Source organism: Gouania willdenowi, chromosome 14, assembly GCF_900634775.1.
Source record: "Gouania willdenowi chromosome 14, fGouWil2.1, whole genome shotgun sequence".
In the NCBI taxonomy this organism is placed as follows: Eukaryota; Metazoa; Chordata; class Actinopteri; order Blenniiformes; family Gobiesocidae; genus Gouania; species Gouania willdenowi.
In genome coordinates this window covers 4,330,948-4,348,593 of record NC_041057.1, presented here as the reverse complement: position 1 = coordinate 4,348,593, position 17,646 = coordinate 4,330,948, and the positions used below count along the sequence as shown (strand labels likewise).

The following is a 17,646-nucleotide window of genomic DNA, read 5'->3' as shown; positions in this document are numbered from 1 at the left end:
ATTATGTCTTTATCTGATAACATTTATTGTGATTGACACAGTAGAATTCATAACTTTATTTCTGAAACATATCTTTATCAACAGGAGATCAGATTCCCTCGAGTGGTGACAAACTGCTGCCGTTTCCTTTGCTATTTCTGTCGCATCAGTCGTCAAAACCAACGCTCCATGTTTGACCATCTCAGCTACCTTCTCCAGAACAGCGGCATCGGCCTCGGTGATTGCTTCATTGGCTTTCTGCAGCGTCCCACATGATTCGTTTATAATTTGTGGTTTGTATTAAGTTGTGTTTTGCTGCTCTCTCTCTACACAGGAATGCGTGGCTCTACTCCTTTGGACGTGGCGGCAGCTTCTTGCATCGACAACAACGAGTTGGCTTTGGCTCTCCAAGAACAAGACCTAGAGATGGTAAAAAGATTATTATTAGTCACAAACAGCAGGTGTGTCCGAATAGTCTCTCCTATCTCCTTTCCTATCCACTTTTCCTTAACCTCCGGAAGTGCTAAAGTGGTGGCCATTATAACGAGCGTTCTAATTCCCTAAATGCTAAGGAAAGGAGGCTTAATTGCTTCCTTTATATCTCCTTTAATCTAGGAAACACTGATGCATCCTTTACCAAAGGAGATCAGATAATACTGACCCATAATTTTTTTGCGGCGACAACATTTAAAGGGACCCGCTCATCTGATTGTTCACGGAAACTCACATTGACTGAAAACAGATCACTCTGTCATTCAAGAAAAAGCAATCAGAGACATTTAGCCACATTGTTTTATTCAACATATTTTGTGCTTTGTGCAGTTGTACATGTGTATGCCTACAATGTTTTATAGGCCTATATTTTGCATAAATGTAACAATTTCATAAAATCATATTTATGTTGATTTCCGAGTGGAAGGTGAGTGTGTGCAACCATTCTCAATGTGACCTTGTAGCCTGGTAGCCTGTTTTCCTTTGATTTACATTCAAACCTTGTGATATTTGAGATTATATCAGCAGTTAGAGGCACAGGGGAAAGTGTTATAAATGTGCTTTTAGTAGTCCATTTTCAGAAAGTTGTAGTTTTTTTCACCACGGCAGACGTCACTAACCTTCGCTGCCTTTTGATTATTACGTCACCTAGTGGAAGTGCGTCTGATTGTCAAAACAACATGATGGCCTTTCCCTAACTCCTTTAGGAAGTCTCCTAACACCTTTCATTAACCCTGTTATGTCATCCACTGGGTTAAGGAAAAGTGGATAGGAAAGGAGACAGGAGGGACTATTCGGACGTATGACACTCGTTCGTCCGTGTCGTTTTAGGTGGTGAAATATTTAGCTGGATGTGGCCTTCAAAGCTGTCCAATGCTGCTGTCAAAAGGCTACCCTGACATCGGCTGGAATCCTTGTGGAGGAGAAAAATACCTTGACTTCCTCCGTTTCGCTGTATTCGTCAATGGTCAGACATTTTTTTTTATCTCAACCTTTCACATTTTGGCTGTTATTGCCCCCCTCCCCCCAAAAAATCAAAATGTTATGTTTTTTTTCTTCATAGGAGAAAGCGTGGAGGAGAATGCCAACGTGGTGGTACGTCTCCTGATCCGTCGGCCCGAGTGCTTTGGCCCAGCCCTGAGAGGGGAGGGGGGTAATGGTCTGCTGGCCGCCATCGAAGAGGCTATCAAGATATCGGAGGATCCTGCACGAGATGGACCAAGTGTCAAAAAAGACAGACGCTTTCCCATGTGAGAGCAGTATTGATTTAGATTTAGGGTCGCCAACTTTCTAAAATAGAAATTGAATGGTATTAGCATTAGCCTAGCATAAACACTAGCTTAGTATTAGTCTGGCCAAGGGACCCGTTGTGAAAGAATGTAAAAGATATGATAAAAAAAGTTCAAAGTTGAATGTTTAAGATGTTAAAAATGGCTGAAGAGGATGGGAACATGAATGGGTACAATTTTTAACAAAAACTTGAATAATTCAAAAAGTTGAACGTAGCAGAGATTTCTTTAATTTTCAGAAAATGTTGATACATTACTTTGGTTGAAAATTATGGGAGTAGTTTGAGAACACAGAATAATAATAACCTAGTATAATAAAGTATACGGATACAGCCTGCTGCATCCTCACAATAAAATATATAGACGTTTTCAGCTGAGATAATAGAGAATATCACAGCAATTATGACAATAAAAAAAAAACAAGAAATTAAAGAAAAAGTGACATTTTAAAATTATTATTATTACTTTTTAATCAAATTCCAAACAATCAAAAAGTGCAAATCTAACTATTATTATCAGTTTGTAAAACGAATTTTGGGTCCCAACCCAGACTTCTGCTTTAATAAAAATGTTCTGCTAACATTTACCATAAAAAAGCATTTTCTTTACTCGGCTGTGTATTTCGGAGATGTAGTCGTTTAAAGTTTGTTTTTGTGACATGTTTGGTGGAAAAACTGTTGGCAACCCTATTCAGATATAGTGTAGCCTTTTTGTTTTTACTGTAAACATTTCTCTGTGATAGGTTTGGAGGAGAGGAGCAGCACGAGGAGAATCGTGTGCACTTGGGAAACGCCATCATGTCCTTTTACTCGGCTCTCATTGACCTGCTGGGCCGCTGTGCACCTGAGATGCATGTACGCTGTCTGACATCTCCTGCTCTGGGTTTGGTGGAACGTTAAAACAAAGCTGCTGTTGTCTTTACAGTTGATCCAGGCCGGTAAGGGTGAAGCTTTGAGGATCCGAGCCATCCTCAGGTCCCTGGTTCCACTAGAGGATCTGGTGGGAGTTATCAGTCTTTCAGTTCAAATTCCTTCTTTTGGAAAAGGTAGAGATTCAACTTTGATTGATGTTTCAAACAGATTTACGCTAACAATTATCCAAATGTTTTTTTTTTTTTTTTTTTTAGACAACAGCATCGTAGAACCTAAGATGTCGGCCAGTTTCGTGCCCGATCATAAGGCTCCGATGGTACTATTCTTAGACAGAGTTTATGGGATTGATAATCAGGATTTCCTCCTGCATGTGCTGGAAGTGGGCTTCCTGCCTGACATGAGAGCAGCTGCATCCCTGGACACTGTGAGCACAAACAGCACTCCTACATGAGCTTTAAAATGTACCTTTAATGAAAATATATATAACAAAAATGTATAAGTAATTAACAAAATATGTGCAACTTTAAAAAAAATAATAATAAAAAAAAAAAAACTTTAAAGGGACTTTTTAGAACGATTTTATACCTTGGGGCACAAACTATGGAGAGCCGCCATTTTGGTCAGGATATGATGCACTTTCGTTGATTCCTATTGATTAGCTGTTGCTAGGCAACAGTGCTCCATTGGTCTACAGTTTCTGAACAATGGCAGAGTGTGAACCTTTGCGTTCAAAATAAATATAATGACTCTAAGTCAGAGTTATCCAGACGTTGACTCCATATTATCGGTATGGGATACACGAAATTTGGTGTTATGCGAGGAGCACTACAAGCTGAGCTGCTTATAGAGGGGTCTGCGCGCTAAGCTAATAGGCTAAGCTAATTGGCACAAAGCCAAAGTTACGTCTGAAACCATACGCTGTGCTTACAGAATTCCTTCACAGAAAGTCTTTCAACGCAACTTGTAAACGTACTTTTTCAGAACACAACTACGTTTCTGCTTACAGGGGATACTATGGTCGGCTGTCATATGACTAATCGCATCCCCACCATATTGTTCCCTCTTATTTCCTTGTGGCTAAATGATGACTCTGTAAGGAGAACTTACCTGTTTGTTAGGACGCTGTCAGGTGCTGATTCTCGGAGGTAGTGGAGCATTCTCCCGTCAATGAGCAGACATCCTTTCACCCAGCTTTCATTGCAGTTGCTAGACATATTTTTGCACTTCCAACACCTAACTACTCAGCCGTGTCTCGTTTCTGCTGCTAGCAACAGCTCTGTCTGTCAGGTAGTTACTGAGAAAGGTGATATTTAATCCTCTTGTAACCTGGATGCTGCACTTTTGTCATTGAAGGAGAGCTTACACACGGCTGCCTTGCGCCAAGAGCTAACAGAAAAACTACACTTCCCAAAATGTAAACAGACTTGTTACACCTCTACCTCCCACAATGCACCATTGCCGATCAACGAAAGTGCTTCATATCCTGACCAAAATGGCGTTTCTCCATACTTTATGCTCCAAGGTGTAAAATTGTTCTAAAAAGTCCTTTTAATGTGTTTTTTTTTTTGTTTATTGGTAATACATTAAACAATTTTTTTGTTACATACATTTATACTATAGGTACCCTTAAATATGGGATGAAACGACAACGTTTGGGCTTTAACTCTTGAACTGTTCTCCCTTTAGGTTGCTTTTAGCACCACAGAAATGGCCCTAGCTTTGAACCGCTACCTTTGCTCTGCCGTACTGCCGCTCATCACCAAATGTGCGCCGCTATTTGCCGGCAGCGACCATCGAGCCATCATGATCGACTCCATGCTGCACACCATCTATCGGCTGTCCCGTGGCCGAGCATTTACAAAGGCACAGAGAGACATCATTGAGGAGTGTCTCATGGCTTTGTGCAAGTGAGTTTAGCACACCTGTCGTTGATACGTTGTGTTGGTTCCTGGTTGGATTGTGTAACTTTATTTTATCTACCAGACATCTTCGTCCATCAATGCTGCAGCATCTGTTGAGACGGCTGGTGTTCGACGTGCCCATTCTCAATGAGTATGCTAAAATGCCACTGAAGGTATATCAGGAACTTTTCTCATTTTTAAACAAAAAGTTTATTTTCACAACCACATTTATTTTTTCATTGATTGTCTTGAAACACACAGCTATTGACCAATCACTATGAGCGCTGTTGGAAGTATTACTGCCTTCCAAACGGTTGGGCAAACTTTGGAGTTGCGTCTGAGGAGGAACTGCATCTCACACGGAAACTCTTCTGGGGAATCTTTGAGTCACTCGCACACAAGGTGGATTGATTGTTTGGGAGGGTTGAGCTTCTTCTTTTTTTTCTTCTGCTTTTTTTTCTCTTCTTCTTCTTCTTCTTCTTCTTCTTCTTCTTCTTCTTCTTCTTCTTCTTCTTCTTCTTCTTCTTCTTCTTCTTCTTCTTCTTCTTCTTCTTCTTCTTCTTCTTCTTCTTCTTCTTCTTCTTCTTCTTCTTCTTCTTCTTTTTCATCAGTTTCTTCATCTACTTCATTTACTTTTTCTTCTTCTGCTTCTGTTTTTTCCACAGCTTTTTCTTCTACTACTTCTGCTTTTTCTTTTTCTTCTTCTTCTGCTGCTTTTTTTCCTTTGTGTTCTTGTTCTTTTTTTGTTATAATAATAATAATAATAATAATATATAATTTGTTTCAGAAATTTGATGCTGAAATTTTTAAAATTTCAATGCCGTGCATTTGTGCCATTGCTGGAGCGATTCCTCCTGACTACGTGGATGCCAGCTACTCCTCCAAAACTGAGAAAAAAGCCTCAGTCGATGCCGAGGGAAACTTTGATCCTAAACCAGTAGAAACCACAAAGTAAGGGGGAATCATTTTTATCCTTTACATCGATTACAATAAACATGTTGAAATGCTGAGGTTATTACCAAAAATAAATTAAAAAGCATGTAACATTTCCTCCACCTTCTATAGCACCATCATTCCTGAGCGGCTAGATCCGTTCATCAACAAATATGCTGAATATACACATGATAAATGGGCTTTTGAAAAGGTAAATGGTAGTTTTTTTTTTTGTAAATTTTCACCCAAAAGCCTGGAAAATTGTATCTTTTCATCTGTATTATGTTTATGTTTCAGATTCAGAATAACTGGTCATACGGTGAAGTGCTGGATGAAAACGCAAAGACTCACCCAATGCTCAGACCCTACAAAACCTTCTCAGAGAAGGTCTGTGAGTTTCATACACGCTACTTTATACACATGATCTGCTTCTGAGCACATTGGCTTTTTCTTTAAGGACAAAGAGATCTACCGTTGGCCAATCAAAGAGTCGATCAAAGCTATGATTGCTTGGGAATGGACAATAGAAAAAGCCAGAGAAGAAGAAGAGTCGGAGAAGAAGAAGGCAGCGTCGCGGAAAATCTCCCAAACAGCTCAGGTATCGATTAGAGAGGGTTAGGGGTTCCCTAGCATACAGTAAACATCTCATGTATAAACAAAAATATTCATAAAAATGACAAAATCTTGCACAATTTATATTTCACCAAGGCATCTGTATAAAATAAAAGGTTTGTCAAAATGTACAATTATTCTTTGAATTAAATTCAAACAAAAAAAAAAAATAGTCAGGCTCCAAGTATAGCTACATTAATGAACTCTAAAACAGTGCCATGCCAAATGTGCTATGTAGAAACCACAACCTGAACCATAGAAAGTGGCTTTGATGAGAAATGAAACCACCATTGTGCCATGAAACGGAAATAAAAAGAATAATCACAAAAAATAAGAATTTACTCAGCAACGGTTGGGTGTAGAAATGGAACAAATTACTTTCCTCCTTTTAAACATACTTAAGTACAAGTAAAATGACTGATTTAGAAATAAACTAAAAAAACTACAAGGACCCATAAAAGCAACTCAATTACAGTAACGTGAGTACTTGTAATCCATAACTTTCACTTCTAACTATGATTTTGTTTCAGGCAACATACGACCCAAGCCATGGCTACAGCCCTCAGCCCATCGACGTCACACATATGGCGCTTTCAAGAGATCTGCAGGTACCTCAACCATAAAAACGCTGAACGTCATGCAATACAATTTACATTCATATATTTTACCTTCACTTAGTCAATGGCAGAACAACTGGCAGAAAACTATCACAACACTTGGGGACGGAAGAAGAAGTTAGACCTGCAGGCCAAAGGTGAGAGGCTCATTTCAGAAGAAACTGTGATGAATCTCATGAGCCTTTCACGACAACATCTGCTGCGTTTGTAGGAGGTGGAACACACCCTCTGCTGGTACCGTACGATACGCTAACAGCTAAAGAGAAGGCACGAGACAGAGAAAAAGCACACGAGCTCCTCAAGTTCCTGCAGCTCAATGGATATGCTGTGACAAGGTAACGATTCGAGTGTTTCACAGGGTTTCTTAAAATTGATAAGGTAAAGCAGGCAAAATTGTATCCTTAAGTAAATAAACACCGCAAGAACACAAAATCACAAAAAACAACTCAAAATCACAACAAACTACACAAATTGGCAGAAAAAAAATTACAAAACCGAAATATTACACAGAAAAACAGAAAAATATGCAAAATGTCAACAAAATACACAAAATGTCAACAAAAATACACAAGAATGACTCCTATTACGCAAATTCACAAAAAAACTATGCAAACTGACTTCATAAATGCACTAGAGAAAAATGTAATGAACCAAAACAATAATACACAGAATTACTCAAAAATCACAAATTACAGAAAAAATGTACTCTAAAAACACAGAAAATGACAGAAAAATATACAAAATGCAACAAAAACACACAAAAATGACCCCTGAAACACAAAATCACAAAAACAACACAAATTGATTCCAAAAGCACAGAAAATTAGGAAAAATACACAGTGACAGAAAAATGTACAAAATGACTAAAAAAAATTTGAAAAATCACAGAACAATGCACACATAAATCCAAATGTTTGACGTGTTGCATAAAAGTAGGAAAACACAGAATAAAATAATATTGCATGAAATCTATTAAAGCTTGTTTTTCTTTTGTGCATAATGTCAAAATACATCTTAAAGTGACATGAGCTTTCTTTTTGTTTCATTGTGTTTTGTTTCAAACACTTTGAAACGGTTTGATTTCAGGGGGATGAAAGACATGGAGTCAGACATTTCATCCATTGAGAAGAGATTTGCATATGGATTTCTGCAGAAGCTGCTGAAATGGATGGAAATAGCCCAGGAATTCATTGCTCATCTTGGTAATATAAAGAATAAATGACTTGCCAGTGACATGTGACATGGATGATAGTTGTTTGATATTTGTGTGTTCATCACAGAGGCCGTGGTGAGCAGTGGACGAGTGGAAAAGTCTCCTCACGAGCAGGAAATCAAGTTCTTTGCCAAGGTGGGAGTGTTGTAATATCCACTGTAGGAAAGTGAAGAATCTGATTCCTTTACACTTTGAGTCGTCTTTGTTCTTTGTCCATCAGATTCTGATGCCACTGATCAACCAGTATTTTAAAAATCACTGCCTGTACTTCCTTTCGACGCCTGCCAAGGTTCTCGGCAGTGGAGGACATTCGTCCAATAAGGAGAAAGAGATGATTGCAAGGTTGATCCTTCTCTCATGATGAAACCTTCTCTTTCTCTGCTTTGTTCTCCTTCTTATTCTTATGAATGAGTCTTTGTTTTCCTGCTTTTTTTATTCTTCTTGCTACTTCTCACTATAGCATCTTCTGTAAAATGTCTGCTTTGGTGAGGCACAGAGTTTCCCTCTTTGGTAAGAAGTTATTTTCTCAACTGCAAACTTTCTGACTTTCTTAACTCCTTTTCTCTAAAAGTGTGTTTTAACAACTTCACCTTTTGCAGGACACATTCATTATTAGGATTTCTTTGTCAATAATAACAGCTGAGTCTGCCGATAGATCGTTAAAATACATGTATTTTGGAGAATGTCTGTTTTATTGTCTTTTGATTTCATAACAACAAATTTTTGTTTGCAGGAACGGATGCTTCAGCAATCGTTAACTGCCTTCACATCCTCGCGCGATCACTGGACGCAAGGTTTGACTTCTCTTTTTTTTTTAAATAATAACCAGAGTAAAAGATTATTTTCCTGTATTTATTTATTTTGGGTTTTTTAAATATTTTTTTTTGTAACTTGTTTTTTTAATTTTTCAATTAAATTTTTTTTTAGGAGAGCAAGAAACAAAAAATACTTGTTGTGAAACAGAATTGCGTCACACATTTAAATTTTCCGATCTGATTTATTCTGTAACTTAGATTTAAGTTAGGCCCTCGTTTCACAATACAGCAAAAATACACAATTCACTCCAGAAACACACAAAATAACTAGAAATATTCATTAAAAAAAACAAACAAACAAAACAAATGGAAACTATACGAAACAACAACAAAACCACAAAATAAAATTTTACAAAATGACTCTCAAAGTGACTCTCCAAACACACAAAATGTCAACAAAAACACATAAGACGACATCATAAATACAAAAAAATTCAAAATCACCCCAAAAACACTCACAAAAAAACACGCAATAATAGAAAATTGTACAAAAAGAGTGATACACAAAATTTCAACAAAGACACACAAGACAACAGCAAAAATACACAAATGAAATAAAAGAATACAAAACAACAACAAAAGTGCAAAATCTGAGAAAAAAACTACAAAATGATTCCAAAAATTCGCAAAATGATATTATTTTCCTGGATTAACGTTCAGATTGGTTAATATTCTAAATGCTGACCTAAATGTTGATCATGTGACCCTCGTGTGATAAAAGTTGCCCATCTCTGCTGTAATGTTTTTGTTTTTTTCAGGACGGTGATGAAGTCGGGGCCTGAGATCGTAAAGGCTGGTCTGCGCTCCTTCTTTGAGAGCGCTGCTGATGACATAGAGAAGATGGTGGAGAATCTCAAACTGGGGAAAGTTTCTAAAGGGAATCAGGTGCTGCTTTTCCCACATTTTGCACTCATTATAATTCTATCACTATTATTGTTTGACTTTATAAATCAATCCTTTTGTAGCAAGTGAAAGGTGTGTCTCAGAACATCAACTACACCACCATCGCTCTCCTCCCCGTGCTCACCTCCCTCTTTGACCACATCGCTCAACACCAGTTTGGAGATGACGTCATGCGTGAGCTTTGGTTTATTTCTCTTATCACAGCTATTGTCTGACTTACAGTAGTTGCAGTGTTTCTGACTGTTTTTCTTCAATGCAGTGGATGATCTACAGATGTCATGCTATCGTATCATGTGCAGCATTTACTCTTTGGGGACAGTGAAGAATCCACACGTTGAAAGGTAACTCCATAAAAAGATATTGGGCACGGATTGTAAAGTTGTAAAATAAACAGCAATTTTTTGCAACATTTAGCAACGAACCATGTTTGAAAAAACATGTGTAAAAAATGTTTTATGTTACCTTTGACAAGATTTACAGCAGTATTTGTGAAATTTGTGATAGTTTTTTTTTCTTGTAAAAATATGTCAATGTTAAATCTAAATCAAAATGTTAGATATTAAATCTAAATCTAAATGTTAAATGTAAACCCCTGAGTGGAGGGGGTACATAAGCCCTCACTGGTAAATTCATGTACTTTTATTTTGGTACCTCCGGTGAATTTGCATGTTCTCTAAATATTTAGTTTCACCCGTGACCTTTAGATTTAATATTTAGATTTAGATTAAATATTTAGATTTAGATTTAACATTTACATTTAGATTAAACATTTAACATTTAGATTTAGATTTAACATTTAGATTTAGATTTAGATTTAACATTTAAGATTTACATTAAACATTAATATTTAACATTTATATGTATATTTAACATTTAGCATTTAGCATTTAGATTTATTATTTATATTTAAATGTCCGATTTAGATTTAACATTTAGATTTGGATTTTAACATTTAGATTTGGATTTTAACATTTAGATTTAACATTTATATTTAGGTTCAACATTTAGATTTACCATTTACATAATATTTTTACAAGAAAAAAAAGAGTGCTGTAAAAGATTAAAAAAAAAGAAATGACAAATGTTTTTTAAATGTGGCTTGTTACTAAATGTTGAAAAAAGTTGCTGTTTATTTTAGCACGTACATCTTTACAATCAGCGCCCCATAAAGAGAAGCCTTACAACACAAATGTTATGAAACTCCACAATGTTTAAGTGGCCCACAGTTTTACAATTCGGGTCATTGTAACATATCAGGGTTTAACAAGGCGGTTATTTTCTCACCTGTGAGGGGTCCCTGGACCCAAAAGATTTGAGAACCCCTACATATACAGTATATATATATATATATATATATGAACTGATTTCTATCATTTTTTCCATTTGATATGATCGGTGCCTTTTATACTGTATATGTAATTTTTACATGAAGGTGCAATTTATGGCACAATAATGTTTAAATTGCTCACATGTATTTGGCCCCTGAACTAAAATGGGTGTGAAACTCCTTCCTTAGAAGCTAATGTTTAAAATACACACACTGGAAGCTGTGCGCTAATTATCCTTTTATTTATAGGCAGAGACCAGCTCTTGGAGAATGTTTGGCCCACCTGGCAGCAGCGATGCCCGTGGCATATTTAGAGCCTCACCTCAATGAATTCAACGCTTTCTCTGTTTACACCACAAAGACACCCAGAGAACGAGCAAGTGAGTTAAACTCCACCTCCTCTGTGTTTTTTTTTTTTTTCTTCTACATTTCCTGTAATTAATATGTCACCTCTCGTACTTCTAAAGTCCTGGGGCTTCCTAGTGAGGTCCAAGAGCTGTGCCCGGACATCCCCGAGTTGGACGTTCTGCTGAAGGAGATCGGAGACCTGGCCGAGTCCGGCGCTCGCTACACTGAGATGCCTCATGTCATTGAAATCACTTTGCCCATGCTGTGCAACTACCTGCCGCGATGGTGGGAGAGAGGGCTGGAGAACTTCCCCGAGATGGAGAACCAACTGTGCACTGACGTTACATCAGAACACCTCAATCAGCTTCTGGGGAGCATCATGAAAATTGTAGTGAACAACTTGGGTATCGACGAGGCCTCATGGATGAAGCGACTGGCAGGTGTAGTGTCACTCTGGTTCATCTCACACTGTGAACTCTAGGGCTGTGCATTGCCATGGATCTGACAATACGATCCGATTTATGATTTACATAATAATAATAATACGTTTTATTTATATAGCGCTTTTTCAGTGCTCAAAGACGCTTTACAGGGATAAAAAACGCAATGTGTAAACAATAGGTAAAAATACAGAGGCATACAAGTAAGTACAAACACAATGTAATAAACAATAGATAGACGTACAAACACAATGTAATAAACAATAGATAGACGTAAAAACACAATGTAATAAACAATAGATAGACGGCAAGATCAAATAGCTATAGTGGGTTAGGGTCACAATTTTATATAGCTCCATATTAAACAATACAATATACATCGCAATATATCGCAATAATTACAAATTTCACCTTTACAAGTAAAATCTATTTAATTCTTTTTAAACTTGCGAGAACAAGTAAATGGTAACTAACTGTAATTCAAGGACCAATATCAAAAACAAGTGGTATGTTTATCAAGCTTTCAAATTTTATTTTTCAAAAAAGTTAAACTTTTACTTCTACAACAGATTTTGATTCTTTTAAGTCCTTAAATAAAATAACCACATCCATCTACACATGCATTTTTTCGATGCTAATCCATTGATTTCGATGCCAAAGGCCTTTTGCTAGTTTTACTCATTTTTTCCACTGCCAATAGTTTTTTTTTTTTTATGCCAAATGCCAAAATCTAGCTCCACATCAGGGGTGTGCATTACCATTAATCTGATGATACGAATCATGATTTGCATGTCACGATACGATATATCCCCATACTAAACAATACAATATACATCACAATATCAATAATGACAAAATGGAATGAAATACAATTTATTAATTTTTTTTGCTTGTGAGAACAAGTGAATGGCAACTAACTGTAATTCAAGTACCAATATCAAAAGCAAGTGTCATGTTACATTTTTCAAAAAAGTTCAACTTTTGCTTCTACAACAGATTTTGATTCTGTTAAGTTCTTAAATTCTTTTTTTTAAATAACCACATCTGTAAAAGTGTCCAGTATGTTTTATAAAATAAAGTGCAATCAACTTCCAGTTAAAATGCATTGAGAGTGAGGTAGTTTAACAAGGTCTGATGTAATTCAATGACGCCTAACGTTTACGTGCTATGCAGATGTTAGCGCAATAAAATATTTTTTTCATTAAACATTTTTTTGGAGAGATACGATAATTAGGCATTGAAATATTGCGATTTATCTCCAAATCTATTTTGTCTTACACCCTTAGTGAACTCACACTGCTTGTGTTTGTCCCAGTGTTCTCACAGCCCATTGTAAGCAGGGCAAAGCCCGAAATGCTGAAGTCACACTTCATCCCAACAATGGACAAGCTGAAGAAACGCACCTCAAAGGTGGTGGCGGAGGAGGACCATCTACGGATGGAAGGGAAATCAGAAGGTGACGAGGAAGACGGAACCATCCGAGATGAGTTCGCCGTCCTCTGTAGAGACTTGTACGCCCTCTATCCTCTACTCATTCGCTACGTGGACAACAACAGGTAAACTACTAGATACTGATCTCAATGACTTACCTGGTTAAAGAAAATGACTTATCTGGTTAAATAATGGTCAAAAACTGTTTTCTTTCTTTCTTTCTTTCTTGGTTCTCAATGACTTACCTTGCTAAATAAAGTTTTCTTCCCTGTCTTTCTTTTTATGTTTATTTTTTCTTCTGAATAACTTACCTGGTAAAATAAGGGTAAAATAAAAATAAAAACAGCATTCTTCAAATTCACTTTAAAATGCCTCCTTTTATTGCTCAGAATTGGCTAATTTTGCCTAAAGTTGCCCGCCCCAAACCATTGCTGTGCAGCATCTTTAATTTAAGCCTAAATGTGTCTATCCTGATATTCTTCCTTTGTCACTCACAGAGCGCGTTGGCTCACTTGTCCTGACCCCGATGCAGAGGAACTTTTCCGAATGGTTGGAGAGGTCTTCATTTTCTGGTCCAAATCTCATGTGAGCTTTAAAAATTGCAATCAATCTATAAAGCACACACATCTTTTTCTTAATGGTTAACACGTTTTCTGGTTTTGTTAGAACTTTAAGCGAGAGGAGCAGAACTTTGTGGTGATCAATGAGATCAATAACATGTCGTTCCTCACTGCTGACAGCAAGAGCAAAATGACCAAGGTAAGTCAGTGGAGTCAGATCTCAGACTGTGTACAAACCTTTTTGCCCTGTTTAGTGTTAGTTAAAGGGATCCTGCTTTTACAAATGTGGCCTAAAACTTTTGAAATGTCCTTATTAGCAAAACACTTTATTTTGCACTATAGTCTTTTAATTGCATAAAACAAATATGGTGCAAAATAATGTGTTTTGTTAGGCATAGATCTTTTAACATTTGAAAGGTTTTACACCACATTTGTAAAAACAGTGGAAGATCTGTTTAAGAATCTAGATCATTAGCTTTGGAAAATATTCTAAGACACAGTTAATCAGCGTTTCCCCTCCATGATTTTTTTCTTCTTGATTTCTTTATATTTGTGTCTACTGGGCATGGTAAAAGGTTGTGAAAAGATTCTCTTTTCTCAGACATTTGAGGACAGCAGTTGTTTTAACATATATTCTCTCTTTGGTTGTCCATTGTCCTCTTCGTTTGGGTTGCGGCTGGGTTTCCAGGGCGGGGACACAGAGGTTAGAACTTTGTTTCTGCACGACCGCTGTGCTGACCGCATGGCACCTCACTTTTGGGGGAGCTTTTCATCAACCTCTCCAGCACACTGGCACATCTGATCCACACACACACACACACATTCTCAGCATAGACATTGACGTGTGGTAGGGACACAGTATGGATCGTTTGTGTGCATGCAGCTGTGACTGCTCAGTCTATTATGGGTTTAACACCTTAGCACAGGGGTTCTCAACCTTGGGGTCGTGAGACACTGGGAGAGGATCACCCTCAGCCTTTATGAAATTAAGAATATTTTTTGAACAGTTTGAGCGCATTTTTGCTTATTTTCACCCTTTTTCTGCAACTACACCAAACTTGCCATATTTTAACCTGTTTTCATCACTTTTTCTTCCCATATTTTTGCTCTTTTTATTGCATTTTTCCTACATCACTCCCATTCATGCCACTCAAATTTTAATGCCTTTTTTTGCACATTTTTTCCACTTTCAAGACATTTTTGGCGCTTATAAACCCTTTCCACCACTTTTCCACCTAATGTCACTAAAGTTGACCCATTATTGTCACTTTTAACATCTCTTCGCCATATTCCATGCTTATTTTGGCCAATTTAACCACATTCACGATTCGTCAAGCCCAATATTTGCCAGTTTAAACTAATTGTACCTATTCTTTTTCTGCATTTTAAGCCAATATTATCTCTTTTTTATCATCTCTAATTTGCAACTTTTAACCAATTTCTATGGTTTTTAAAATCACATTTCACTGCCTTTTCCACCCTTTTTGGTGACTTTCAACCAATTTTATTTCTGAGTAAAACAAGGATTTTCATCTGTAAGATGACTATACCTGTATACTATGGAGCAAATAATACTAAACTTCCTGGATAACAGTGGATATTATTTAGATCAATAAATAATAATGGTTATCACAGATTATGGATGGGCCCCCAAAAAGCTCTCCCCTTTATTCCCTCTTATAGATGGCCCTGTCTCCACATGACTGTTCTTCAATGTTCATGTCTGTGTTTGGAACAGTGGGGGTCCCCGGTCTCTGGAACCTTTATTTTAGGGGGTCATGGGTTGAAAAGGTTGAGAACCACTGCCTTAGCAGACATATTGTCTCCAGTATGTACGGATCTAAATTTACAGGGTTTATTTAAAGGAGCAACAGGTGGATTTTGGATCCACTTACACCAGCAGAAGTTCATAGGAGATATAATTTCATTGGAATTCACACAAATTATGAAATTTAAGATAAAAACAATCATCAATATGTCATTATTCCCACGGAGAATCACTGGACAAATGGGCGGACCTGTCTGCGGACCATCCCCAGTCCTGCCAGTGTGTGCGGAGAGGAGTCTGGAGGCGTTTGATGAAAGTACTCAGCTGTAGATTGAGGTCATGGCACTGGCTTTGCACGAAGCCCAATCTGGCAGTGAGAGCACAGCACAGTGCCATCAGCCTGTTACTGAGTTGCTCTTTTAATTTATTTTATTTATTTCTTACCATAGTGGAGTTGGAGTCTTCTAGTCTGCCTCTTGTTTCTCTTCATCCACGGATTGTTGACCCGTAGGTTGTGTAATTGTGCCATTCTAGGGGATGACGCTAGATTTCTTTTCTGTGCTCTTTCTTCTTTCCTCCTTTAAATACAATGACAAACCAGGTGTTATTTTCCCTCACACTTTCCCCAGTATCCACACTAACATGTGCTTGACGCGTAATGACACTGAAGCAGCCTTTCTCATACATTTGTTGGTTCTCTTAAGATGACCACAAAGATAACCAACAAATAATTTCACACTTATTTTTTTGTTAATTATAATTTCCCCAAAATGCTTTGCTAAACTACTTTTCCATAACACACACACAACTGGCACCGATAGTGTGTTTAATCAGATAAGAGACACTGTGGCTGGAATGTCAAAAAACCCTTCTTAATTGTGTCAAAATTTTGTATAAATAAAGTTTTATTATTTTAATCAAAATATGTATTAGTATTTATATTTTTTATAACTCTAAATTTTGAAATTGATTGATTACAATTTTCTTTATCTTAAAATGTAATTTTCAATTTCAATTTTATTTTCTAATTTAAATTCTATTTTTTTATTCTATTTTTGATTTTTAATTCTAATTTTTTATTTAAATAAAAAAAAATATCAAATTTTATTTTTACTTAATTAATTTTGAATTGAATTTTGAATTTACATCTTCAATTTTAATTTTGATTTTTAATTAAATTTATTTTTACCTTTAATTTTCACTTATTTTTATTTTTATAATTTGAATTCTATTTTTCAATTAATTTTGAATTCTATTTTTAAATTTCTAATTTAAATTTCAATTAATTTTATGAATGAAATTTTTCATTTTGATTTCTAAATTTTAATTTAATTTTACTTTTACTTTGAATTTTTTAACCAGATTGTCATTCAGATTAAGAATCGCTGCAATCGTTACAAATGACCTCTCCAGGCCAAACTGCAGTAACTCCACAGTCCACAAGGGGGCTTCAGCCAACACTTTGGCAAGCATGTCTTTAAAAGCAGAAGCTAAATGTCAATCATACCCTAAATATATATATTTTTATACATTCTGGAGGATTTCAGAAAGAGCAGATAACAAAAGAACTGAACTCCCACTAAATCAGAAAGAGTTCAGGAGGCGAGTAACAGGGACACATCCATGGTGGATTTAACAGCATGTTGCTAAAAAAACACCAAAAAACTTTAATTTCAGGAGTTTTGTTCTTTACCTTCAGCTATTATTCAACCCTGCACAGGGCTGCCTTTGACCTAATATTTATAAAAGAAAGAAAGAAAGCATGTTTCAGGTGGCTGCCCCTTCAATGAATGCTGAATCTGCACTTTCTCACTGCATGCAAAAAAAGCATTTCACTAATTGTCCAAATGCATGTTTTCCTCTCCGTGCATCATCACTATGCCCTCTTACTTACCTTATTATTAACTCAATAACAAGAATCTTGTGTCAAACGTAGGTTGATATTTGTATAGTTGTCCTGCTTGACTTTAGAAGACAAACTGAACTGTTTAATGACAAATTATTTGATTTGATCTCTGCTTTTTGGTCACACTTCATAGGTTTCAGACAGGAACCGGCTTTCAAATTAACGCACACAAGGACACTGAAGAAACACAAATTACATTAAAATACACAAAATTGACTCCAAAAACATTCAAGATGTCTA

General features: G+C 36.6%; 1 protein-coding gene across 1 annotated transcript in view; it reads left to right on the top strand.

Moving 5' to 3' along the window:
- LOC114475659 (ryanodine receptor 1-like) overlaps positions 1-17,646 on the top strand; it is an 86,957-nt gene that overhangs the window by 36,772 nt on the left and 32,539 nt on the right. The window contains 31 exon segments of the mRNA XM_028466656.1: positions 85-217; positions 314-408; positions 1,303-1,438; positions 1,535-1,721; positions 2,503-2,614; positions 2,685-2,805; positions 2,887-3,056; positions 4,319-4,539; positions 4,616-4,706; positions 4,795-4,935; positions 5,321-5,484; positions 5,599-5,677; positions 5,764-5,853; positions 5,924-6,064; positions 6,609-6,686; positions 6,757-6,832; positions 6,907-7,030; positions 7,782-7,897; positions 7,976-8,043; positions 8,129-8,250; positions 8,369-8,418; positions 8,642-8,702; positions 9,482-9,608; positions 9,689-9,800; positions 9,886-9,967; positions 11,203-11,333; positions 11,421-11,741; positions 13,057-13,297; positions 13,670-13,757; positions 13,839-13,931; positions 14,421-14,435. Of these exon segments, the coding sequence (XP_028322457.1) occupies positions 85-217; positions 314-408; positions 1,303-1,438; positions 1,535-1,721; positions 2,503-2,614; positions 2,685-2,805; positions 2,887-3,056; positions 4,319-4,539; positions 4,616-4,706; positions 4,795-4,935; positions 5,321-5,484; positions 5,599-5,677; positions 5,764-5,853; positions 5,924-6,064; positions 6,609-6,686; positions 6,757-6,832; positions 6,907-7,030; positions 7,782-7,897; positions 7,976-8,043; positions 8,129-8,250; positions 8,369-8,418; positions 8,642-8,702; positions 9,482-9,608; positions 9,689-9,800; positions 9,886-9,967; positions 11,203-11,333; positions 11,421-11,741; positions 13,057-13,297; positions 13,670-13,757; positions 13,839-13,931; positions 14,421-14,435 (3,786 nt within the window).